The sequence below is a fragment of the Genypterus blacodes genome, unplaced genomic scaffold (assembly GCF_046128005.1).
Source record: "Genypterus blacodes isolate CSIRO-AG114 ecotype Tasmania unplaced genomic scaffold, CSIRO-AGI_Gbla_v1 ptg000011l_1, whole genome shotgun sequence".
Classification (NCBI taxonomy): Eukaryota; Metazoa; Chordata; class Actinopteri; order Ophidiiformes; family Ophidiidae; genus Genypterus; species Genypterus blacodes.
The window spans coordinates 1,168,686-1,195,015 of record NW_027466825.1 but is presented as its reverse complement, the minus strand read 5'-3'; the positions used below and the strand labels follow the sequence as shown (position 1 = coordinate 1,195,015).

General features: G+C 47.1%; 1 protein-coding gene across 3 annotated transcripts in view; it reads left to right on the top strand.

Moving 5' to 3' along the window:
* Positions 1-26,330, top strand: part of pcdh7b (protocadherin 7b) — a 96,328-nt gene that overhangs the window by 42,774 nt on the left and 27,224 nt on the right. For 2 of the 3 annotated variants that reach the window (XM_076161434.1, XM_076161451.1), the window contains exon 2: positions 4,489-4,708. In XM_076161434.1, the coding sequence (XP_076017549.1) occupies positions 4,489-4,708 (220 nt within the window). The remainder of the gene's footprint in view (positions 1-4,488; positions 4,709-26,330) is intronic. The other variant, XM_076161443.1, reaches the window with a different exon arrangement.

Here is a 26,330-nt window from a genome sequence, read left to right as displayed (position 1 = left end):
AAAATGCAAGAAGAGAGATTCAAGATCTTGATTTAGAATGAAGACTGCCAAATGACGAAACCCATTTTGAGTTATTTTTCCTTTCATTTTTTGACTTGAGACCCAAAAGAATAATCAGATTATGAATATTTATAGTTCAGGGGATTCTTCTGCAGTCAAAGCACTCATTCACTCATTTAGCACAGCAAGCGTTACGTTCTACTGTGGCTATTTAGCTCTTTTGGTGTATCACAGGTGGCACATCACAGGTCACTGTCAGGTTGCCCATTAAAAATAAAACACAGCGTCTTTAATTACTGACTGGCACTTTTGGCAATCATGGCCGAGCTTGTGTATCACTCCCTCCTCTCACTCTCTCCCCAAGCCTCTTTGTCAGTCTCTTGATCTTTACCTCCATTGCACTCGCTTCATGCTACCCTCTCTCCATCCCTCCATCTTTGCCGCTCGACTGCAATAAGACACTAGCCCCACAGTTTGTGTTTGCCTCGCTCGCCCCAAGTCCGGCACAGCCACAATTACTTGCCGTGGTTCACCGTAGTGGGTCACTGCCATGCGCCAAAGGCATTTACAGCTGAAATTACACACAGTGTGCTTTCTAACCCCTACAACCTCCATCCTTCCATTTCCCCCCTGCTCCCTCTAAGCACTTGTGAAGTCGGGCTTAATTATAAATACAGTCATCCGGCGAGCTGGTCCAAAAGTCTTCCTCCATGACTGCAGACGAGTAGCAATCAAGGATAAACACAGTCGCCATTGTGCATTAAGCGTATGCACTGTGTCAGATGAGTTGATAAGAACGATTTAGACGATATTTGACTTGACTTTGCACGGCATAGAGCAGCGCTGCCCTCACCTATTCTCTCTGACTCAGAGAGTTCAAGCAAAAGCACAGAGCTGATGTCTAAATGTGTTATCCATTCAAGGTTTGTTGGGAGATAAAAGCACGGAATAAGTGAGGCTCCGCTGACAGCCGCTCAGTGCTCTTAGTAGAGGGGAGGAGGAAATGAAAGTCAAATCCAACAGGTCGCACATTATTGACATGAGTGGCACGGCTCTGTTTTCATTGGCTCCAGGTTTAGTTGGGTCGGGCGAGCACATGTGTTTTCCCTTTAGCGTCCAGGAAATAGCCCAGGCCAAGCTTGGGCCACAGGTCCCAGTCAACCTGTGGCTCGTTTTCACTGCACATTCTGCGGGATGACGGATCTGTTCAATCACCCGTTGCTGTCACGGCTGGCTTTCAAACACAGGCGCGCCCGTCAGGATCCCCAATGGGCTCCCAGCATCTGGTAGAGATAAGGTGAACTAGTGCTAAATTCTAATGAAAGCCATACATTAAAAGCTTGACTACTCTCTGGCAGGTCAAAGTATGGGCTCCTGACATAAATGCACCCTGTATGCATGTGTGCGCTTAAATGATTTTCCTGATGGTTTCAATCTTCTGTTTTAAAAAGGAATATCACAAAAAAGATTTTTTGGGATGCAGGATCATTCTCATTTAAAATTAAATGAGACAGAGTTCGCTTGGGGTCAAGTGCGTGCGTGTGTGTGTGCATGCCCCCTGGCTCGGCCGCCGCTGAATTGATTGGCAGTCATGCCGAGCGCGGGGTCAAAAGGTCAGCTTGAGAGGAAGAAGAGACTGGCATCAAAAGCGAATCTACTCGGTCAAACTTCACAAAAGCGCAGGCGGTGGAAAGGGCGAGTATCTGGTGAGGGGGTGGGGGGGTCAAACTTGTCACGTGGGCTTGAAATCTCAATTTGAAATCTCCCCTTTCATCACTCGTGCAAAAAGGTATCTTGTAGTAAAGCAAAGGCCGGTTATCACCAACGTGTGTATGCATGTGTGTGTTCTCCACTGATAACTTCTTGAAAGCTGGAAAAACTAATAAAGGAAACCACAGCGGACAGTTTTGCCTCCCTTGTTACCGACACACGTGCACACACACCTAAGCACGAGCGCATGGGGAATGAATCACCTTTATTATATTCATTTATTTAACAGACGGACAATGAATGGAGGTTGCCGTGCAGACAGTGGTTGGTGCAGATTCTAAAGCAAAAGCCTCCAGCGATCTCTGCGTGAAATCCATTTCTGGTCGGCAAACACATTAGCTTTTTTTTACCTCCTCGATCTCCCTCCTCCTTCAGTGAAAATAAAGGGAAATTCAGGTGAACAAAATCTATTTGTTCATTTAACTTCTTCTTTTCCCCCGTCAGCTTATTCTCCCGCTCCCACTCTCTCTTTCCCAAACTCAATTTTCCCCCGGCTCATGCTCGCTCACAGTGTTTCTTTGCTACAGTCTCGCCAGCGACTCATTAGGCAACAGTCGCTTAATTTGTATCATTAGAAAAACGTGTTTCCCAAGGAGTGTGGCACCCAACTAAATCTGATCCAAGCTACTTTCCTTATCCAACCACATGCAAGCTGTGGAACTTGTTCACACACACACACACACAGACACACACACACTCACACACACATACATACACACACACACACCACAAGTGTTTGTCGAGAAACATTAAAAAGAAACAAACAAACACAAAAACATGTTTTCCTATCTATCAACTCCTCAAGTGTTATTACACTCATAGAGAGAAGTCATCCTTCTCGGCCTCAATTTTAATTATGCAACAAATGTTTGACTATCCAAGCGAAATTTGCATGAATATTTATACCGATTCATTTGTTGAGTGTTGATTGTAATTACATGGAAACATGATTTATTGCCAAGATTGCTGGGTTAGCCAGCCAGAGAAGGAGAACTGAGTGGAAATATATTAATAAATGCAAATTTTGACATGTGGTGCGAGGAAAAGCATTTTCCCAGTGGCTTGTGGGAAATTCGACTCTCTAGAGAAGCATTTCGACAGTGCGTGCCGAGCAGAGGTTGCAGAGATGTGCTTACTGTTAGCATCGCAGGACGACAAAACAACATGGGTTCACCTGTCTGAGGTGACATGTCAATGCTTCCCAACCCCGCGAGCTCGCCTTTCATCCCTCTATTCTTCTGTTTGTGTTCGTGAACACGGGCGCGTAGCTACATGCAAACCTGTCGACGCGACCTCGGCAGTGTTTTGGCGAAGGATCCCTCGTTCATCCTCTCAGATCACAGGCGCTGACGCATGAAAGGGTTAGACGGGTTATGGACAGGCGCGCAAATTAAAGGTGCAGTTAGCCTTCACCACTGCTGATAACATGTTTCCCTTCATCGAGTGAGACAGTGGGGGGGAACGAATGGAGAGACAGAGAGAAAGAGCGAGAGAGAGTGTGTAATGGGCCTCTGTCCTGTTTAATATTCGCATGATGGAACACGGAAACAAGGAGGACAGAAGGGGGGAGGAGAAAAGAGAGAGGGAGAGGAAAAACAGAGAGGAGGAGGAGGAGAAGTACATGAACAAGTGATGAGGTCCAGCGAGGGGCAACAAGAGGAGATGCACAGCAAAAGAAGGGGAGCTGTGACAACGTTTGTATCTAATTAATGAGCGGCATTAGCCATTTGCTATGCCATTTATTTTGATAATGACCATTCTTCACCTCTCTCTTGATCTTCCTCTCATTCCCTCTCTCGCTTTACCAGTACGTGCAATGCAGAGGCATTGGCAGTTTTGTATAGTATCTCCAATTTCAAAATCAAATTAGTATTACCAGAAATGTAATCAAACACCGCCAACCAGACTCCACAATGAATACCTTTACTTTGGATATGTGAGTACATTTTACTGCTCATAATTCTGTTACTACTTTACTTAAGGGTTTTCAGTTCCTCTCCTACTAAAGCTCATTCACTGAAACTTAGAGGTGTGCATGTGCGTACACATAGTTGTGCAACAGCAATGTGTGAGCCTATGACTTTGTAGTCTCATTCACGCGCTTCTGCTCGACAGCGTCACATCACACCTCCTGCAGAGGGGAATGCTTGTTCACCTTGTCCTCTTTTTAGTGGGCAAATAAAGAAGTGAAGGAGGCTGGCACGCTTGTCCCTCCTTAGCTGTATTTAACACACAGGTTGAGCCGGCTAGCCATGTGTTCTTTGTCCCCTGAGATTCCGGAGAGATCCTCAAAGACGCCTTTTGTCTCCCTCCTTCTAAAGATCTCCTTATTGTAAAGTTTGAGGGCGAGTCAAAGGCAGGACCTTGTTTGTGGTACGAAAAGCTTTTTGTTGGCAGTTGTGAGACATGAGATCAGGGGATGTGTGTTACCTTTGTGATGAGTGACATCGCAGATATTAGGTGCAGTTGTGTCTCTGACTTCTAGACAACACGCTCCTAGGACTACCCCAGGGTAGACGTAGCCTCCTTACCCTCGCCCCCTGCCCTCCTAACCTGTTTCTCTACCATTCTGAACTGAACTGAACCCCCTTTCTAAAACCCTGAGGATCAAAATTCCCAGCTCCATCGCTGACGTCTTACAAAAAAAGTAAAAAGCAATTCGTTCAAAAGTAAAAGTCCCCTTTGTAGTGACCCCCGGCCATCTGGTTTCTTTTGTAGCCGTTTCGCCGAGTGACCTTCTCGGTGGTGAGCCAGCCCCAGGACCCTCACCAGCAGGGATCGCTGCAGAGCTGCTACGACAGCGGCCTGGACGAGTCGGAGACACCCAGCAGCAAGAGTTCGTCGGGGCCCCGGCTGGGCGCCCTTCCCCTCCCCGAGGACAGCTATGAGAGGACAACGCCAGATGGCAGTGTCGGTGAGGCAGAGCACATGGAAAATGGTAGGGGCAAACACTGAAAGGAGATTAAGAAAACGCTGATACAGGGAAACACACACGCACACAACGCCTTTTAGCATTCACGTAGCACGTTCGATAGTAGACACAAGTCTCACAAACATGCAGAAACATATGAGGTGTTCCTTTTTTGACTCTTACGGAATGAAGTTGAGATTTGTTAGGGGGTTTCCAGCTTCGAAAACTGTTGTCAGAATAGCGCCGGGATAGGATTTGGTGTTGAGGCTGTGAAGTGTTTGATCTAAAGCAAAGCCGTTCCAAAAATCTTACGCCGCCTGAATGATGTGAGGACAAGGCGTGGATTTAACAATAATCTACAGATCTGTTTCAGAAACACTTTTATTTGAGGAAAGGGCCTAACACAAGAAAATTGATGTAATAGGTATGCCTTTCAAATCATCTCCCCTTTGAGTTTGAAGCTCCTTTGGACTGCTTTACCATTTGATATCTAGGTTTCAACTCTACTGAGGATTAGCTTCCTACATGATCTCGCCCTCTGTCTTGCCTCACATTACTTGACACAGAACAAAACAAGGAGTAGCAGCAGGGGTTATTGCTTAACTTGACTTGTTTAAGAGTTGCTGTTCTGACTTGCAAAGCGTAGTTGTCTCCAGGCTCTCGCTCCATTTATCAACGAAGAGGTAGAACTGATCTGCGCGATGCAAAAAGACAAAACCTCAACACAGCTCTTCTGTGCTACTTTCCGAGCGAGGCCACGGTTTTGCATATGTGTATCTGTGTGTGTGTGTGTGTGTGTGTGTGTGTGTGTGTGTGTGTGAGTCTTAGTGTGCGGTGAAGGTTAGCGAGGGAGGTAATGGTCCCATTCAGGGTTTAGGAGTCTGAGGCGAAGCTTAACAACTAGTAGCTGTTCTGAGAGTGCAAAGCTCAAGTGCTGTGCAGCTGAAGACAATCAAACGGAATTAAGATGACATTGACAACCCCATTCCAAATTTAGATCCTGTCTACATTGATAACGTTGTTAAGGAGTCAATGTCATAATTCATGGAAGACTCTAATGGTAGATTCAATATTGGTGATTCAGGGATATCAGAGTGAATGAAATGTGGACTGATTGTGTGCAGTGATCCACTGCAGATACCAGACAGATGGGTGGAGCTTTTCCATCATTTCTGGCCTCAAAACAGATTAAAAGGCATTTGGCCGTGTGTTGATAGGGCCACCCTGTGGAAATGTTAAGTCTCCTCTTTCAGACAATACACATCCATTCACCAGCCAAATTAGAGCCAATTAGGGCCTCATTCCATTTTGCTCTCTGTTTCATGTAATTGGACTGGGTTGGGACAGCTGATAGCAGACTACCCAGTTCAATCAAAAATGCACCAATCAAAACCAGATTGAGAACTTAAACAGTTAAAATAATGAAATATTTTGAGAAGCAGTGTCGCACCATCAAAGTTCAGCCTGGCGTGCATGTGTTGCTCATTTTCCTTTTCAAAGGATTGCGTTACAAAAAAAAGTGTACTGGCTCTTTAGAGAAGTTTTTTCAGAAGAACAGAACGTCAAGGTCAGTTCATGAATCAGCCTCCATCCAAGAGAAACAACTTGCTCTGCTGCTGCTCGCTATCTTTAGTAAGATCAGCTCAACTGGTGTATGTGTGCCCGTGCTTGTGTGTGTGTATATAGCTTGTTAAGCATCTTGGCAAGTGAGATGGAAAGCCCAGGGAGCACATGTGAATGTCGACAAGTTTTGCTAGCATTGCAATCCTATTTGACGTCAAACAGTTTCAGGCGTCATAACACATTTCCAGCTTTGACATAATTGCGTCACAGCCAGTCCTTACTTCTTTTTATTCTCCAATGCCATTACAAGATATCATCTGGCATTCAGTAGTGACCTTGTGTTCTATGAGACTGTAATTGGTCTAAGACCTGTGATTCAGACCCGGAAAGTGTCCTTGAGGAAGACACCGAGACCATACTTTGTCGCCTTCGTAAATCATGGCGGATGAGGGCGTCCGCTAACTACCTAAGGGTAAACTAAATGCAATCATCAAAGGTGAGGGCAAATATTGGCCAACTGCTTCCGCCTCTTGAGGCTAGCTAACTACAGTCATTAGCACTCCCCCTTGTGTTGTAGCCTGAGTTCACGTAGACGCCAACGGGTCCTACGCCGACTCGCTGCGAAAGCCTCGTTGGTCAGAAAATTAGGGGGTTACGAGGAAAGAGGGAGAACACAAACCTTACCAGATGGCGTGGGCTGGTGCACAGTATTGACACGGGCGTCATTAGCAACAGGTAATTGCAGTCATTTAAGAGCGTAATGTGATGGTGATTTGTGGTATGCGACCTCGCCAGTTGTCCCCGTCCACATCAGAGAGACAGAGGAAGAGAGACGGGTGTTGTGTCTGCGTGAGCAGAAACAGTTGCTTCTACCTAGTGCTAAGCTGGATCTTTAAAGGTCGTATTTAATAATTAAGACTTCTCAAGTTGAAGAGCCTCTGCTTTTGTTTCCATGACTTTTGCTGGTGGTTGTCGATCGATCAATGTTTGCCGACCCTCATCTCCTCCACACACACACACGCACACACACGCACACAAACGCATACTTATCCAGAAAATACACAAATCCTTCCGTTCCTCATCCTTCCTTCCTTCATTCCTTCCCTCCTCCTTCCCTTTCTTACATGTGTAAAGAGGGACCGTGTTTTCCATTCCCGGTCTCCCTCGTCAAGGTCAGCTTCCCAACTTTATTGTTTTCTATTGGTTGACTTCTTTTCCGTGGGGAGTGTCGGAAGCAGGAAATTCAGTCTGAATTGCTTCTTGGAAAGTCCTTCTGAGCCTGAGAAGGAATTTCCGAAAAACAACTCAAAACACGGAGAGTTGGGGTCACTGTGGGGATATCAACATAATCCTTGACCCATTCCACACTGTGCAAACACAAATCACACAAGGATTCTCCGTAGCTCTATTCTGTGTTTGAATACGTTCAGTATTCAAGTACAGAATACAGCAAAGAATTGTCTCTATACAAAGAACTGTCTCTGTCTCTTTTTGTCCCGTTGTCTCTTGGTGTGTGCAACACACGGTTACATTTATTCATTAGCTTAGCTCTGCACTCGTTAGATATGCATAAATGCTGTTCAGGTGTTTGGAGCCAAACACCTGATTAGACCGTTGCACAACCTGTGGGTCAAAGACTTCTGTTTATTATTGATCTCCACGTTGCCCAGGGGGAGGCTGCTGATTGTTCATTTTTAGCACTCAGACTCAAGCACACCTCTAAATTGCCCTTTCATCATGTACTGCATGTGAGGCGTCACAAAGGACGTCAGCACTGAAGATGTACTATTATTGTAGGATACATCACTGCATGGAGCGTGCCGCGCTGCGTGCTGTAGGTCATACAGCTACAGATAGATCTTATTTTATCCATAACAGTGGCGTCACATACAGTACCTGTAACTCATAGACAAATGTTAATATCCGTCCATGACATTTCACTTTGCTTTTCGCTCCTTCGGCTCAGCTGCACCATAGATCAATGTTGATGCAACTGAAACTGCTGTGTTGCCGGCAATGATATATACACAGCTGATGTGACCTTTTTACACCGTTAACTTGCGTCTAACCTCCTATTTATGCTCGCCGGCGTGGATGAGGTTCAAAACTCATATTGTATTCTGCCCCATCAATCTGTGATACATTTAAGAAGAGGCTTTAAAGATCAGTGATAAACCATTAGCGAGACTCATGTTTGGTTTGCCACATTGTGCAGTATCCCTTTAAGTATGTGTATGCCCTCCTCAAGCAGAAACTATTAAACATTTGCACTATATTAATTGGATTCCTTAATGGGTTTCATAGTCCTTTAATAAGCTGGTGGTTCTCAGTCCTGCTCCCGGGGACCCACGACGCTACTTAAAAAAGTGGAGCGGTCCAGGTTCCCCAAGAGCCGGATTGGGAACGGCTTTAATACGCCATCAGGTGAATGCTTAGCATTTATACTTAGTGAGGCATTAACAAAGCATTTGTTCACTTGAATTATACATGGATGTTGCTAAGTTGTTGGAAAGCATAAATGGTCGAAGGGCAATAATAGTAAAAAAAAGGCAGTTCATGACCTGGCAACCCACATGTTTTTGCAGAAAGGGTTTACTAGTGAAGTATTGAACTTTATAAAATTACTTATTAAGTAAATAAAGCTGCCTTGTCTAATGTCTACGCTATTGGCATGGTTAGCTTTGTTTTTGTTCACTGCACCGACATTTGGAAGGAATACAGTTGTTCTCTGAAATTTTTATTCACCACTAAATCACCAAGAGTGTCTCACAGAGGCTGATACATGTTCTTGTTTTTGCAGAAGCGCCGAGACCGATGAATACTGCAAATTTATTGGTGCCTCTAAGAGAGTAATAGCACGTCCTACTGGCTACTAATGTTAGCATGCCTCCCACGTTTCTGAGCTTTGGCTGCCAGACAACCCCTGCAGCCTACACACACACACACACAAAACGCATAAGCGCACACGTCCCCTATCTCTCTCCTGCTGAGAAATCTTGGGGTACAACTGTAGGATTGCAAACATCGTCCTTTAGCGTCGCCTAGGCGTGCCTATAGAAGAGGACGGACAAGCGGTACGTCACTGCAGGTGTGACGCCATACAAACATACCCGTTGGACATACACACATACACCTAACCGTCTTTAAAGCACCCAAACACGTGTGCAATCGTCATTCAGCACAATGAGGCAGTGCGTCATTTTCCAGCTCTGTGAAGCACCTCAGTAGATCACTTCATTGTTGTTGTTTCCCACCATTTCTGAAGCGATGCCCACCGGAATGCTGCTTATCCTGCTTAATAATGTGTGTACGCACGTGCGCGCCGCCTTCACGTGCGAGCCTGTTCATTAGGCGAGCCCAATCGGTGGGGGCCAGATGGCAAAGCGAGTTTGTTTAATTAAAACCATTCATATTTCAGGAGCGGAGCAGCAGCACTGCTCGTCTTAGCTCTGATTTCCCTCACTCGGCGGAGGGATGGGACTGTGTGTGTGTGTGTGTCTGTGTGTGCACGTATTGTGTGTACGTGTGCCTAGCTGTTGCAGAGCAGTGTACTGAAAAATCACATAGCCATCAATCAGTATGTTACACTCCGAATTCCCCCCGCCACCATCGCCAAGGTCACAGTTCATGTGTGTATAGAGCTACAAACAGCATTATTTATCAGAACTTAAAAGGCAGCGATTAATCAGGTACATCTAACCAACATGAGCAGGGCTGTGTGTGTCCCCCATCCGTGTGCGTCAATGTGCGCGTGTCAGATTCATTTCCATCTGTCGTTTACGCCTCACCCCTTATTTGCTCTTCGTGACATCCTCGGGCAAGGCGGCGGCGGCGAGGCAGACGGAAGGAACGAGGGGCCCCCGGCGCGATGGCGAGAGAGGTAAAGAGAGGGAATCGGAGTAAATGAACAGTGCGGGAGGAAGGAATGGATCAAACGGCAGCGGTGGGGGACAGACTGGGAGACAGCAGAGAGAAAATGCATTTAGGGACAGCCGGAGACGCGAGGAGCGAGGAAGGGGATGACGAGAGGGAGATTGTAAAAAGTGGGAGAGAGAGAGATACGGGGGTAGCATGCATGGGTGACGCGGAGGTGATTGATCACTGCTCAGTGAGAGCAGGCAGGTATTCAAATCATAGTCTGTGTCTCCGTCTCCCCGCGTGGTTAAGCACCCCCACGACGGAATGAAAAGCACTGGAAGTAGACCAAGCCTAGGAATCTGTGAGAAAGTAATTGACCCCCTTACTGATGCCAAACACACCTCAGTAATAAAGCAGACAAACCAGAGGAGTCGGAGAAAAATGATTGAAACTATTGACGCACGTATTGGAAATCAGTTTGTTGTAAAGTACTGAAGAATTGATGACCGTGGGGGGTTGAGACTAAACTTTCCCGCAAAATAAAAGGAAAATAAGATTCGTTCCTTCAATCAATTTCCTTCGTACTTTACAACTGGTTTAGCCAAGGATTAAATAGAATCGAATCGCAGGCGTTGTGCGAGATTTGATGAAGCGTCGAAGCTTTCCTGAGAGAGAGAAAACAATCGACTAGTTGGATTAAACTGCCCCGCCTCTGTTTGCGTGCACATCATGGAATGTCCCAGAACAGATGATGAAATTGTTTGCGCGAGCGTTTTCTGCTTGTGACACCTGACAAAGCGTGTATGCGGAGAATAAAACGGAGCCAAATGGTGTTTCTAAATGGCGAGCAAGTTGTTACAGAGGGAATGCGGCACACGTGTTGAGTTCACCCTTCAAAAATGGCCATTTGTCGCATTTCTACCCCGTCTAGCACAACGAGAACTCGTGGGGGACCAGGATGGTTTCTCAAGGCGCCGCAAAGACACGACTGTGTTTTCAATGAGAGCCTACAGTCATACGCGCCGCCATGTGCATTTCGTGCCTTTTTAGATGCAATGAAGCGGTTATTCGCAATTTGGCTCGTTTCCAAAGCGGCTCAGGCATTTGTTATGCCTGGAATGAAATCACTCTGAGACAGATGCTGATTTGGAATGCGCCTGGTGTTGTGCTTTTTCCGTCTATCCCCCCGCTCTCTGAAGATATCATCAATTCTTGGCTGCTCTGTGTGTTTCAGGTGTAGCGTTTGGTTGGAGGGGGAGGGGCGACTGGTGGGGTGGCCTTCAATGAAGACAATTACACACCTCCAAGGCACTCAGCCAAAGCCTGCCACCCTCCACTCCCTCCCCTCCTCTGTACCCCCCTTTCCTTCACAGGCACTCAGTCATCTGCTTGTTTTCCCATTCCTCCCAGTCCAGCTCCTCCAGGTTCTTCAACATCCTCCTTGCTTTACGATTCTGTGAATGGGGATACAGGCGAACAGGTTGGGCAGAAGGAGGGAGCGCATGTGCTCGAACATCGGGTGGTTATGTTGGCAGGACTGGGAGACAGTGGGCGCCCGTGTATTTCCCAGTGTGAGGTCCGGAGTATGTGTGTGTGTGTGTGCAGGGCGGTGAGTAGTTGGCAAAATGGGTGCTAGGTGCGAGGATTTCCTACGTTCTCTTTCTTTACTTAATGTTTGTTTGTATATTCTACGGAACTTCAACGTGAGCCTGAGAAGATCCAAAGAAGAGCACTGCAATTGTAGAGTGTGTGCGTGAGTGTGTGTGTAGCGCAACATGAGGAACTCATCTGAGACGGCAAAAGTATTTCTCATCACTTCAAGAAATTGAATGAGGGAGCACAAACAGAATCCATAGAGCCCTGTTCAGGTGGCAGACGTCATGCTGAGACCCTCATGCATTCATTCATGTGTTCACCAAACACACTGCGTGAGCAAATCCCTCACTCGCACTCACTTCATGTAGAATAACCGGAACATTAACTTTGTTCTGCTGATTTCTATTCCACACATTCCTTCCACACGTCTCGAAAGGCTTCCAGTTGGAGGCGATTTCATTGTGCGTGCGAGGAATGCTGCGGTGATTATGAAACTAATCACATTTATGACTGTGGGACCTTCAAAGCCAACTCCAAAAAGGTTAGCATGTACAGCCAAGGCCGAGCCGATCCAGCGTGATCCAGATGTAACCTAATTAGGCAGAGACAATAGCTTGAATTCATTGTTACTGAGAGTTTCCATGTGTGAAAACAGGCCATGCACCAACTGTTTCATAAATCATGAGACTTTCAAAGAGAGGAAACCCTATTAAAAATCCCAGAAAACACATGTTTCGATTTGTGTAGATCTGAAACTTATTAGCAAAGGCAAAAATAGAAATGCTTCATGTGAGATGATGTTGTTGACCAAATGCCTTTTGAAAAGTGGCTGATTTTGGACATATGAGCTTCAGCTATGCAACCCAGAGGAGCTTAGTAAGCATAATGTGTCTGCTGCCATGGAGTGTGGCCCTCTCCTGTCTTCTTCTGTTGATTGGACTCATTTGCGTGTATATGCCTGCTGCAGTTTTTGCAGTGACACGTCTAATTGACCTTTAAGGATTTGCTGCGTGTGTGTGTGTGCGTGTTTTTCAGTGACACACACAGCATATTTTAGCCTTTTCCGTGTTTATCATTATATATGTTGCTGCTGACCGGCCAGCGGCTCAACCTTCGACATTTCAGACGTTGCATAATCTCCTCTTCAAACGCTGACATCTGTCTCCGCCGCAGAGTCTGACTCCACATGTTCATAGAAACCTTCTAATTTCGTGTCACTCTCGATATGCAACAGCGAGGTCATGCTGCCTGTTCTCGAAACGTCTTCCTCCGTGGCGGTGGCGGACGCGACATCGACTCCAGCAGGCGTGCTGTGACTGGCATCCCTTCCATGAGGGGGGATTCTGTCAGGAAGCCCTCGCTCTGCCAGCAGCGTTTGGCTGCGCGTCGCTAATTGACACCAATTAGGTCGCATTATTTAGGAATTGACATCGTGTTCGTCTTTATTCAGCAAGATCTGATGACTCACGGAGACGCGGCAAAACACTGTGAAACTGTCAAAACATGGAAAAACAAATGATTGCTGGCTGCAGGCAGTGTATACAAAGCTAATGGTAATCAGTGTGTGTGTGTGTGTGTGTGAGCCTGGCTGCGTTGTGTGGGCTTATACTATACTCATATTAGGCACAGATAATTGATTGTGTTTTTACAGAAAAAACCCTACACTTCTTTCGATGGAATTAATTGGTTGAGGCCTCGTATTTTCCCACGCACCAAAAGTTTCAGTTACCGTAAATGAGGTCACCTAGTGGCGAGGAGAGTTTTTGCTATTAACTACGGTGTGTGTGAATCCACTCTCAGTGGTACAGTAACAGTGCTTGCCCTCCTCCGTGCTCCTTCTCTCGCCTTATAAAAATAGATGAAAGCGTGCAACAATGGAAGACGGGGATTATCCTCCTCCTCTCCTCTCTCCTCCTGCGCTTCCTCTCTCTCTTGCTCTCACTCCCTCTCTCTCTCTCTTTGAGGACCTGGCTAATGTGTCTCACATGGACGGCAGGCAGGGGGGAGTTGGGGGGGAGAGAGGGACTCTGTGAGGGAGCGGTGGAAGTAGCTGTGGTGGGAGGGGGGGGGGGGGGGGGGGGGGGGGGGGGGGGGGGGGGGGGGATGCGGGGGAGTTGAAATGAAAAGCTAACACAGTTTATTAAAGGGGGTGTGGGGTGTGTGTGTGGGGGGGGGGGACGCCTACGGCAGCGCTGTGTTAAAGGTCTCCAAGTGGCAGCAGACTGTGTGACCTTTGACACGGGGGATGCTGGAGGGTTTCATAACTTGACATATACACACACAAACAACATATCACACAGGAAGACGTGAAGGCATACAAAAGGTTTCCTCTCACGAATGCGACCTCACAAACACACACATACACACACACATACACACACACACACACACACCTGGAGGGACAATAACCTCCTGAGGAATTTCATTACCTCGTCTCTCTGCATTATCCCCTCTGCCTCAGTTTTTGCACGGGACACAATTACTACAGTCACACGCACATTAGTAAAATCCTCCCAAAGCGCACACATCCTATATTTTCCTGTATTCCGGGGTGAGAAAAGCTCATTATTTTCCTTTTTCTCCGTACGGCCATTCAGAGGGCTCTTTCAGAAGCTTACAGGGAACTGGAGGGAGGTTTTGTCGGAGGCGTCACACGGCATTGTGAGTGACTTAATGCATTTTCCAGTCGACTTTTAGAAAGGCTTGTCCATTTAGTCCATCGAACTGGTTTCCCTGGTGACTGCGAGGCAAGAAATCCACATAACGGCCAGCATTAGCGCTATACATGTTTTATGAAGGCAGAGGGCTCACCCTACTTAAGACAAACATTCGCTGAACCATTCACACAGCCGTGAAATTGCCGTGGTATGCATGTGTGTGTGTGTGTGTGTGTGTGTGTGTGTGTGTGCTGCTAATATTTGCACTCTCCTGGCTCCTCTCTCGTGGATGTGGAGCTGCTTACTTGTGCATTGTTGACCCATTTAAAGGGCTTTAGCGTTTTTGTGCTGTCTCCCTCTTTGCTCGCAATGAACTATTTATTCCTTTACATGCAGTACCTGCTCTCACAGACACACATACACACACACAAACACACAGACAAAGCATTTAGACACCCCGCTCTTCCTCTCTCGCAAATCCATTATCTCCCTCGCTTTCCTCATCCTGCCATCAGCCTTTCTTCTGTCTTGGAATGTTAGGATTTAATGTCACATGCTGGGCAGAAATTAATGGGAATTCTTAGTGGAGTAAAACAGGAAACAGAAACCCCCCCCCCCCCCCCCCCCCGCCCCTCCATTTTCCATTCCGAAACTCCATCTTAGTACTTTACTTTTAACTTAACACATTACACTCAATATGTTCTACGATCATTTCATTTGATCTTGCTTCCGTTCCTTTCCCACCTTCCTGACTTCTCTCCCTTCAATGATTTATGAGTAGATTTCTCTCCTAGTACTTCTTAAACTTCAGTGCAATTACTTCACTAGGAGTGCATTTTGATACTCTTACCTAAGGATCAGAATAAATCAACATCTACGAACACGAGGTGTGAAACGCACGCCCGTTCCGGATCCCTGCTGCTCGCCAGGTGGACTTTTCTACACCTCAAAGTCACAAACCGAAGAGTAAATACGACTTCTCCTCTCCTTTGTGTGTCAGTCAGCGTGAAAGCCGCCTTTTCAGGCCCACAGAATGGTGCAATCACCTAACAAAGGTTCGGGGCTCGGCTATGCATAGCTCTGACGACGGCGGCCCTTGGCGCAATTTCCTCCAAGGGATAAGGCGAGACAAAATGGCAGCCAAAGTTGTTTAAACGCCGGATAGAAAAGGCATGCGAGTGTAAAAACACATCGCCCGAGACAATCTGAGTTGAGCTCTGCTACACTGAAACAAAACAATGGCAGACAATGCCGGCGGGATGTGCGGGAGGCAGACCAGGTGAGTTGTTTTCCTTTCCTGAGGGGAGTACAAAGAGATTAACGCCTTGGAACGGATGCAATAAGGACACACCTGTTTTTGTGCATTTGCAACAAAAGCGTGTGACCATTCCCTGCATTTCCTGCTCTTTTGTTTGTAGTCCCACCCGCAGACTAATGGCTACCTTGAAGGCTAAAACAATAGCATTTATCTTGTCTGCAGTCCAAACTAACCCTCAGGGTGAAACACTCCAGCTGAGTTTGTGGGACTAGTCAACAGAATGCCTCCAAGGGGCAAAAAGGATTGGATTTGTTTGTGTGTGTGTGTTTGGAGAGGAAGACACCCAACTAATGACAAACACTCAAAGGAGAATTAAGGCGCCGAAAGTTGAAGCCAGTTAGCTCAGATTTCATGTCACAAGCCTTTAAAGCTGTTTTGTTTGTCTCTTTCAACTGTTAACACATGGTGAGAGACCATCCAGAGAGATCAAGAGAGAGATAGAGATGGATCTCATTTCCAGACTTCAAGCCTTATTAAAGTCACTTGCATTTGTGAATAGTTCAACTTGTGATGTGTTTTTGTTTTTATTAATTTAGGGGACAGGCCCAGATATGTAATCACGCCTGGATCACTGTGACCCACACCTCCTATGTGCTTTCTGTAACTCTAGATCCGTTACAGGCAACCGTTCTGTTTTTGGATCACTGTTAACTCCAGCGGTTTAGCAGAGTGTGTGTAGGCTTGGACTCTTACCAAAACCTGGTTGTTTGTGGTCACATGAGGCTACTGTACTCTGTGCTTCATGTGCACACTGCTGTAGGACTCAGAGCGGCAGCGCTTAGCCCGCCTCCCACACATTGACAGTAAGACATATGAATTTGAAAATCTGCTCAGAGTGACAGATTGGGTTCACACACTGCGCGGTAAAACAAGTCACAGTCATTATCCGGTTATAGCTGCTACGCCGAGCCACTCGTTGGGTAATTGCCTCGCACATGCACACACACACACACAAACTGGCTGCACGCTTTTCAGATGTCGGTGGTAACTTTGGCCCTCACGTGGATTTCTCTAACCTTCGCCTGACTGTTGTTTGCTGCAAACCCCACCCTCTCCCCCGATTGAGTAATGTGCAGCCCAAAAATGTAAGACCTCAGAAACATCTAGACTGTTGCGAATTAGGAGAACGGAGCTGCCAACAAGTTTGAATATTATTACTGGCAGACAGAAAGAGAGAGAAAAAGAGGGAGTGGGAGAGAGAGAGAGAGAGAGAGAGAGAGAGAGAGAGAGAGAGAGAGAAAGAGAGATGACTGATGGCTCCATCACCCCACACGTTGTGAATCTGAAGTCACGCCAGGGCAGCATAAATCATCTTAATCCCTGAGCTACTGCAAACGGGGCAAGGACACACACACACACACACACACACACACACACACACGGGTGCGCACGCACTCACACACTTTAGGCCTCACCTTGTTTCAGGATGTCTGTTTTCAACTCCCCAAATCACCGTTCAAATCACTCATCTTTATTGAAAAAGAAGAGAGGTCGCGCTCCTTTGCCGCCTCGCGGGGCTCCAGGAAGGTTTCATCTTCATCAAAGCAGCCGTAGATTACTCACGCCGCGAGAACAGATGGTTTAGGGGCAAAAATCTCAATCTACCTCCCACCCTTTTGTTACTATGATTATTACCATCCCCGCTTTTGGTGATTTCATTTTCTTACGTGCATTATCTAGGCTTAGACGCGCTGACCACTACCCAAAATGCCTCTGACGGGATGTTTCATCAGGGGCTAAAGCCTTAATCTGCCTCAGTACATACGTGGTATAATCCTCCCCTCCACTTGAAAAGACCATAGCTGTCAACTCCCCTGTTCTTGGCTGAACCCAACGTGAGGATAAAGCAATTTAAAGCATCAGGGGCGGCTGTGAATGCGTGCGCGCGCACACACACACACACACACACACACACACACACACACACACAGAGGGTGAAAGTGCATGTGGTGTAAAACTAAAAAAAGTAGATTTTAGCAGAGAGACTGCAAAAATAAAGACAGTTAACTGTTTGATAGAAAGTGTGTGAGCCAAAGAGTTTATCCTCTGGCAAAAGGTGATGATGGGAGAGAGGAGCGTGTGTGAGAGAGCGAGAGAGTGAAAGACGGAATTGTACTGTTCAAGGTGTTATGCAACCCGAGCAGATTCCTTCTTGTGCCTTTTTCTTCTGATTAATTGTGTGTGCACGTGTGTGTGTGTGTGTGTGTGTGTGTGTGTGTGTGTGTGCGTGTGTGTGTGTGTGGGTGTGTGTGTGTGTGTTTGCGTCCTCGCGCTACAGCAGAAGATTGTGTCAGTTTAATCTGAGGCGCTGGTGATGTGAGGCGCGGCAAAAAAAAAAGAACGAAATAATGAGAAACAAAGAATGCAGAGTTGCGATCCAGAAAGCACTTTCCCCTAATGAAAAGCACCGTCTGACACATTTACACACACACGCGCGCACCCACGCACGTGCACACACATTAGTGAACACTGCACTCACACAAAGAGGGTGAATGATGCCTCATTTGGTGGTGCTGCTGTTGAAGACAGATAAAATACATGACTAAAGAAATCAATAGCGTACTTTTGCTAGATTTACCTTATTGTGCTTGGTTCTGCCTTTGTGGAGAGGCGGGTTGTTATTTGTACCGTTTGTGCGCCGAGAAATTGGACAAAAATTCAAAGTGTCACTGGCATGAAATCCCTCAGTGGCGCCTGAGAGAAAATGAGGCCGTGGACAAAGGTTTCCCTGAGATGCCAGCATCATCTCCAACAAGTCTGCTTCAAATCAAGAGAACGGCCAACGTTCACAGCCCACTCAGTGACACCAGGGTTTCCATGGGAGCGGGCGTGTGTGTTTACGCGCTCCAGGTCCACTGGACGCCGCTCTCTTTATGAGCGCTGACAGGCACAGAACTGTAAAGATAAATAAATAAATGCTCCATATTTCCTCTCAAGTCTCTTCTGATACGGAGAGTGTGTGTGTGTGTGGGGGAGTGTGTGTGTGTGTGTTTTCATAGCTGTCTTGCTTTCCCTTTATTTCGCCATTTTGTGCCCTCCTGCGTGTCAGAATGTGTGTATGTGGGTGGTGTCTGTTCTTACGTTGTAACGATCAAGAATAACGAGAAAGCACAAGTAAACAGCGGAGATGAGAGGCTCCTCCTTTGTTCCAAAAACTTCTCTGTCGGTCTCTCCACCCACTCGTTCTTATTCAGACGTCGCTTTATAATCATCTGTTTATGCAGAACAGCTCAGATCATCTACCGAGTAATCACCTCGCCGCCTCCCAAACAAATGTTATTTCTGGCATTTGGGGGGTTATTTAATGAAAATGTGTGTTGGGCCACGCGGCGGCAGCCCCCAGCGTGTCAAACGTGGACATGTGCCCCCCTCTACCACCTCTACATCCAATAAGTAGCCAGTCATATTCAGGGACGGGGCAGTGTCAGCTGTGGGGGCAGCTAATAACGGAATAATAACTAGGTGATGGTGTGTGTGTGTGAGACGTGTTGTGTGGGTGAACTGCACCACTAGCAAACATACCAAACAGATCTAAGAAGTAATGCCTCATTTGTGATCAATTTGAAGTGATGCCCTGTCCCGAATGGTGGACTGGATGTGGACAGGGTGTTCTGTTTGTCTCCTTGGTGCGGCCTACATGTGGGATGCATTGCTGTCTACAAACCATTTCGCTGCTAACTTGTTGACTTAAGCTTTCAAAATCTGGACTGTGAGGGCGTTTGCACTCAGAAAGTGGAATGAAGCTGCATTTGAAGTTGGAATCTCGAGCAAGATTTCTGTAGCGTTGTGACTCGCCGGGCTAAATAAACCTGACTTCAATGCAAGATGCTAATGTAACACCGCAAGCATTGCAAGAAGATTTGAAATGATTATGTTATCCTTGCATTTGAGAGAATTATGGGAAATGACACTGTGAGCAAATATCTTCAAATTGCCTATTTGTTTTGGAAAGGTTGGATATTCCCACTGAGCATGAACCCCACTTCTGCTCCACATCCTTGACTGTTCAACATCTACTTCTGCTTCCCCTTGGACTCAGTAGTGGAATATAGAGACTTGTGTGTTTCATTGCTCACGTTGCCAAAGCAGCTCGTATGAGCAGAAATATTGATCTGAACATTGCAGACAACCTTGGCTGTTGGAGGGTAGATATTTGTGCTTGTACGGTGCTTATGATCTAAAGTTGCCTCCATTGGATAGAACTGCAAACAAAACACGTCCGTGATCAATTTTCTCTCGACCAAAAGGGAACGTAAACAATCGTTCTGGTCCGACTGCTTTGGAGTGGGCTAATTGGCTGCGAGAGGGGAGGGCGGCGGATTCTGCGGGCAGAGATGGAGGCGAGAGTGAGACGGTGCCGTACCTGTAGCTGGAAAGCCCTTTGCTAATAATAGACGTGAAGGTCTGGGAACGAGGCAGTGAGAGGAGATGTTTGCATAATGGGGAAATTGTGTGTGCCATCAATTTATGCAAGAAAAGCCGAGGTAGAAACACAAGTCTACGTATGCATAGTTTTTCCTCACTTGACGACTCTCTCCATCTGCCACACACAAACACACACACTCACACACATAAACAGATCACTTTGGCTGAACTGTCACCCCGGTGCCACAAAATGAGGATTGAAAAAGCGAATAAGAACGGCGAGTCCAAAGGCTTAGGGACCTGACTGTGTAAATGTCAACCCTTCTTTAACCGAGTCAGTCACCTTGGCTGCTCCTCTGCCATCCTGCGCCCTTATTCATCTCACACCAGGCCAGCGGATTAACATAAAACTGTCACAATCATGGATATTACCTTCTGCATTCACTGTATTCAGAAAGAGCATGTATAGCCACAACACAATACGCGAAACATTACAACCTGCATTCCCATCAGCTCTACACAAACAGAACCAAGACCAATTACGTCAAAAAGGGCAGAATATGGTATACACATATATCCTGTCAAAATAAGATCTCCAGACCTTCTTGGGTTAATGGAGGCCAGTGGTGTATGTGTGTGTGTGTGTGTGTTGCTGACAGGCAAGATGATGTATTGGCTTTGGTGATTGGTGTGTGCCTGTAAATGTCTTTACCCCCCTCCTCCGTGTTTACAATCTTAAATGGATTACGGTCCACGGGCAGCCTGCATGTTACCGTGCACGCATGTCTGCTCCCGGCTTCACATGTTCCTGCGTGACGGGAAAGATGGCCCATAACGAGCATCTTCCCCAATGTCTGCCGAACGCCAGGGTGTCGCTGATCACGTTAGCATTGATCGTGTAAGAGACTTGGTTTCGGCCTTGGCTCGCCGCTTTCACTCTGAACTTAGGCTAAGGTACTGCTGCACCTTTTACAGAGCAGTTAAAAGGCACTCGGCTAACACAGTGCATTAAGGAAGAGCTAATATGTAAAAGCTATCACTCAGCAGACGGGGTGTGTGTGTGTGTGTGTGTTATATCCGTGGGGTTGCGAGAGCTTACAAATATATCCCACGAGTCAGTGTGATGTGTGTGTGCCCCCCCCCCCCTTCTAATGCACTAATATGCATAAGAATTAATCTTGTGCCTCAGAAATGAAAATAGCGGAATTAGCCGTCAAAACGAGTGCGGCGATGGAGACAGTCAGAGGGAATGTGTGTGTGTGTGTGTATGTGTGTCTGTGTCTATGTGTGTGTGTGTGTGGCACGGGGGGGTTGGTGATATCATGAATGTAATGTTTCCTTTCATAGAAGTCGGGGATGAGGTCGCCACAAATCATTCCCCTCGACATAAGTCTGGGAAATGAAGCTTGCACTTTCCAACCGGGGGGATAATTAGCCGGGCTGACAGCCGATCCAGGCGTTTGTGACAACGCCGCTCCGCTCCGAGTTTGGGACCATAATCCCTCCTTTGACGAACGCACACGTTTGTCCTTCCAGAATAGCCCGGCAATTAGAGAGGACGCCATAATACCCATCAACCGCATGTAATTAGCAAGCATTTGAGATGATGCTTGAGGCAAACGAGAGCCCCTTTGACCTACACAGGGATTGAGTGGCGATATGTGTGGGTGTGTTTGTTTGTGTGTGTGTGTGTGTGTGTGTGTGTGTGTGTGTCCGGGTCTCTGTAGACACAAGGGAATCAAGTTAGGATGAGTAAGCAGTAAGTGTGTGTCCACCGGAGCACAAAGTGAGCTCAATCTGCCCCCCACCAACAATTCTAAATTGATGATTCAGCATTGGGAAACACACACACACACACACACACACACACACACAAACACACACATGCAGGTTGTAAGTTGAGGCCCGCGTGCATCTTTGAAAAGTTCTCGACTGTTGTTTTCAGCCACCACTCGACTGTCGCTGTGCAGCAATGGCTATCGCAGCCGGCGACGCCCTTCCCTGTCAGGCCGTGACCCCTCCCACCCCCCTGCCTGCTCCCGCTGAATTATCATCTGTCAGAGAAAGACAGAGGGTGGTAAGGGGGGACAGGGGGACGGTACAGACAAACAGGGGGACAGGGGAGGGAAGATTTGGCTGAGTGCCTCCAAGGTGTTTAATTGTCTTCATTGACGACCGACCCACCTGCTCGTTTGACACAGAATTCCCAGCCAAGGCTCGTCAGGCATAAACAAATAACTCAGATTTCCAGGGCACCGGCCAAACGCCCCAGCTCTGTCCCTTCACGTCTTCCTCTGAGGGACCACTCAAGGGAGAGATCCACCAACATTTAGACACAATAAATCTGTTTCTGTTCCATAAATGACTGAATATTAAAAGTGTAGTTCAGAATTGTTCCACCGTCTGTTTAATATCTTGTATCTCCGGTTTGGGTTTGACATGCGGTTAGATCGGTAGGAGATGAAACGGAAGGAAATAATGAAGCGAAAGAAATGTGGACAGCAAGTCGGCAGGAGGAGAACAAAGGTAAGAGGATATGAACATTTCCTTCTGAAATGGCGGCGAAGAAAGTACTGAGAGTGTCCAAAAACGGAACTGCTCGAGTAACGTAACCGTGCCTCAAATCTTCTTCTTTCTGCCGTCTCTCATCTTTTCTTTTCCTCTTCCTCCGCTTCCCCTCGCCAGCTGACTGACTGTTTGGATGATCGAGCAACAAGTAAACACGCGGCGGGCTCATTAAATTATGTAACATGAGGAGGGATATGACGGCTTTGAGCCTTCAACCTTGGCCCCTTCTCTCTCTCTCTCACTCTCTCTCTCTCTCTCTTTCTCCCTGCCTCTCACCCTCTCTCTCTCTCCCTGTTTGTCGACGGGTGTAGAAAATTTCAGTCACTTCAAAGGATTTAGACAACCGTGTGTGTCATTAAATTTAATTGCGTGGTGCAGGAAGGAACGCAAGCTCCAAACTCCCCCCACCTCCTCCTCGTCATCTCTCTCTCTCTTTCTCTCTCTTTCCCCCGCCACTGCCACAATCGCAGCAACCTAGAACTGAATGCGCACACACACAAACGCACAAATCAGATTGGGGGGTGAAACCTGCTCGTCTTTTCATTTTCTTCCCCAAGAGTCTTTGCTCGAAGTTTCAATTAGTTAGTTTGAGCCACGGGTTGTTTTGCGCGCACTCTCTTCATTGCAGACGGTAGTTTGTAAAGGTCAGCGCTGTCTGCCGGCTTTATTTGAGGGCGCCTGAAGACCCGTTTGAGACCGACTTTAACTTTCAGTGTGTGAGTTGGACAGCTTGAGTTCCGGACATTCTCTCGCTCGCTCTCTCCATTTGGCTGTAGCACAACTTTGTACTCATTTGCTCTCTCTGCTCGTTAAGACTAAATTCTGTGAGTCTTCATATTCTGGAATATGTCTTTAGGAGTTAGGGTGGTCAAGTGCCATTTCGGGTTGGGTTTACTGTACTACATTCATACACCCGAGCATGAATCGTGACTGTGTAGCATGCCGGGGGAAGAAAGCTCATAACCTCACAGGTATGATGATGAGCCGGGGAGATGGACAGATGGATGGATTGATGCATGAGGTGTGGAAAAGAGACATGAGAATGTGTTGGGTGATGGAAGACAGAAGTCAAAGAGTGAGTTATAAAATGGCTGGAGGGGACACTCTTGGCCAAAGTGGGCCATTCGCAGGCGTGCGAGTGATTTGTGTGTGGGTGTGTGTGTGTTTGCGCGCCGAGGGTAAATACATGTCGAGCCCCGTCACCCTCGCCAGCTTAACGAGCCGTGACACTGGCGTCGAGGTGAGGGCACGTGGGGTTAGCGGTCGCTCCAAAACACACAGACGTGCGCTCAGACAAGCATAGCTAAACTTGGCTGATGGAGCTCGCAACATTTTTTTTTCAAGGTTTCGCTTCAAAATGCGAGTGAAGGACGTGTCCGGACGGTTGTCTCCGAACAAGTCGAGAGGCCTTGAAAAACATGTCTCACACGCAACATGCGCCGGTTACATATGGAGGAGGGATTATGTGTGTGTTTGCTTGGAGGACACTCAAAGTGCCCCACTTCCCTCTCCTCATTTCTTGGTGAGTGTATAGAGCAGAGAGAGAGAGAGAGAGAGGGCGAGAGAGAGAGAGAGAGACTCTGCTGTCCATCCCTTTCCTTAAATAGCCTTTCCCCGGGGGGCGCTACTGGACACATGCAAAGTCAACCCGCCTCACCCACCCACATTCTCCAGCCCATTTACCCTTCACCGCACGCCAAACACTTTCTCCAGTATGAAACATTGCAAGTTTGATGCCTCAGATTGGTCAAATTGGTATCAAATCACGTAGCTGTTCTCTCTTTCCAAATAAAACATTCTTTTGGTCCTCAGTTATCCCTCTCTCTCTTGTCTCCCAAGCCTGCTACTTGTCTATCAAATCCTTCCGCCACTCGCTCACTCCGGCCGCTTTTTCTCTCTCTCTCTGCCCTCTCTCCCCGTCGCCCGCCTCGCTCGCTCCCTCTTTTAGAGCGCGTCCAATTTGTGGAGAGTGAGTCAGAGAGGGACGATATGAATCTTATCGCACCACCGCTTTAATTATTCCATCTTCAAGGTGCGTTCCTTCTTTTCCTTGACGCGGGCCAGAGTTATTAAATAGTGTCCATTTTAATCAAAGATTGCTATTGCCCCAAATTGGGCGAGTAATTAAAGGCGGAATAACCAAATTGAATTGAGGAGTCGACAAAATGTGCAGCTGTATGGGGTTTGGCCCTTTTCACAGCTGCCTCATCTCGTCACTGATAAGGCTCCTTCTCTTTCTCCTCCTCGTCCTCCACTCTTACCGCCATCCCTTGTATAGGTTTGAGACAAATGGGACAGTAATGACGTCCATTCATTGCCTGCATGCTTCCCTCCTGTTCTGCTCTCTTCCCCTCAGTGTCCTCCCTCCCTCCCCCCCTCCCCACCACCACCACCTCACCGCCCTCCCTGTACTTTGCGATGAAGCATCGCCGTCTCTCTCTCTCTCCAAGGCCGACAGCGATAATTACTGGCAACGGGAAGTGGAGCACCGTCTGACTGTAGCGGTTTCGTGTGCCTCAAAGACATCTTTTATGGGATTAGAGCGTCCCTTTTATTTTATTGTAGATCTCTCATGAGTATCGTGGGTCCGTGTCCAACGCAATTTTGTTGTTTTTCCAGTCATTTGTCTGGCAGTTGTGCAACACTGTAGGCATAAATAAAAGCAGGAAATTGGAGCCTTTAGGTGACACATGCAATCACTTCTGAAGTCCATGCTACTTGTTTGGGGTACAGCAGAGGTTGAAGCCAAGTACCGTATTTGCTGGCACGTGTGCCGGCAGCTGTGGTTACTTCACAGAATTCAGTTTTTACATCTAGGTTGTAAAATTTTGCTCGTTTGGTAAAAGATTTCTCAAAACAGGTGATTTTTTAAAAACACATTTAAAAACATCTGAATGCAGGGAAACACCCAGGATTGGATTAAAATCGAACAGATTTACAACTTTTGTACATCTTATTGAATACTTGTTTGCTTTTGCGTGCATGAAAAATTCAAATGCCAGGCTTTTACTTTTAATGGGATAATTTTGTGTGTGGTTTCACCAGTGTGTAGTTTTATGCTAGCCAACTTCTTTTTTGTTTACTTGCCCATGTTTAGTGAGCTCACGCTGATTCTTTTTGGTGGAGGTATGCTCACGCAGTAGGAGGCCAGCCTCACTGTAGGGATGAAGCTTTGAATTCCTACTCGGATTAAACATGGCAAACACAGGATTAAGGTTTGTAGCTCCACTCCCAAGACATGGGTGAAAAGGTCTCCGCCTATCGACGTAAAAGCACACAAATGTTTTCCAGTTCCTCCTTCTAGTCACAATTCCGGTCCGTTCCCGTCACCTCGTATGCCCCACTCCCTCCCCCACCGTCTCTAACTGTTCCCCGTGCCCCGAGGTACCCATGTGCCCTATCAACTGCACTCCAAACAAACAGCCGCCGGATCAGTCAGGCTCCCTGGGATACGCCTGGGGGAGAGAGGAGACGCCAGGCGGGGGAGGGGAGGAGGAGAAAATGATGAGAAGGAGCGGGACGAGAAGTGGAACGCTCATTGAGGAGTTGCGAGAGAGAGAGAAAAAATGACGAAAGGAGGGTTGAGAAAGGGAAGCAACAGAGGAGGCCTGCTGAGCGTGTGTGTGTGTGTGTGTTCGATGCTATGCTTGAGGGACTGGGCTGCAGAGAGAATGAGCTCATTAGTCCTTAGTGTATATTTCATCTCACTTCCAGGTAAATACAC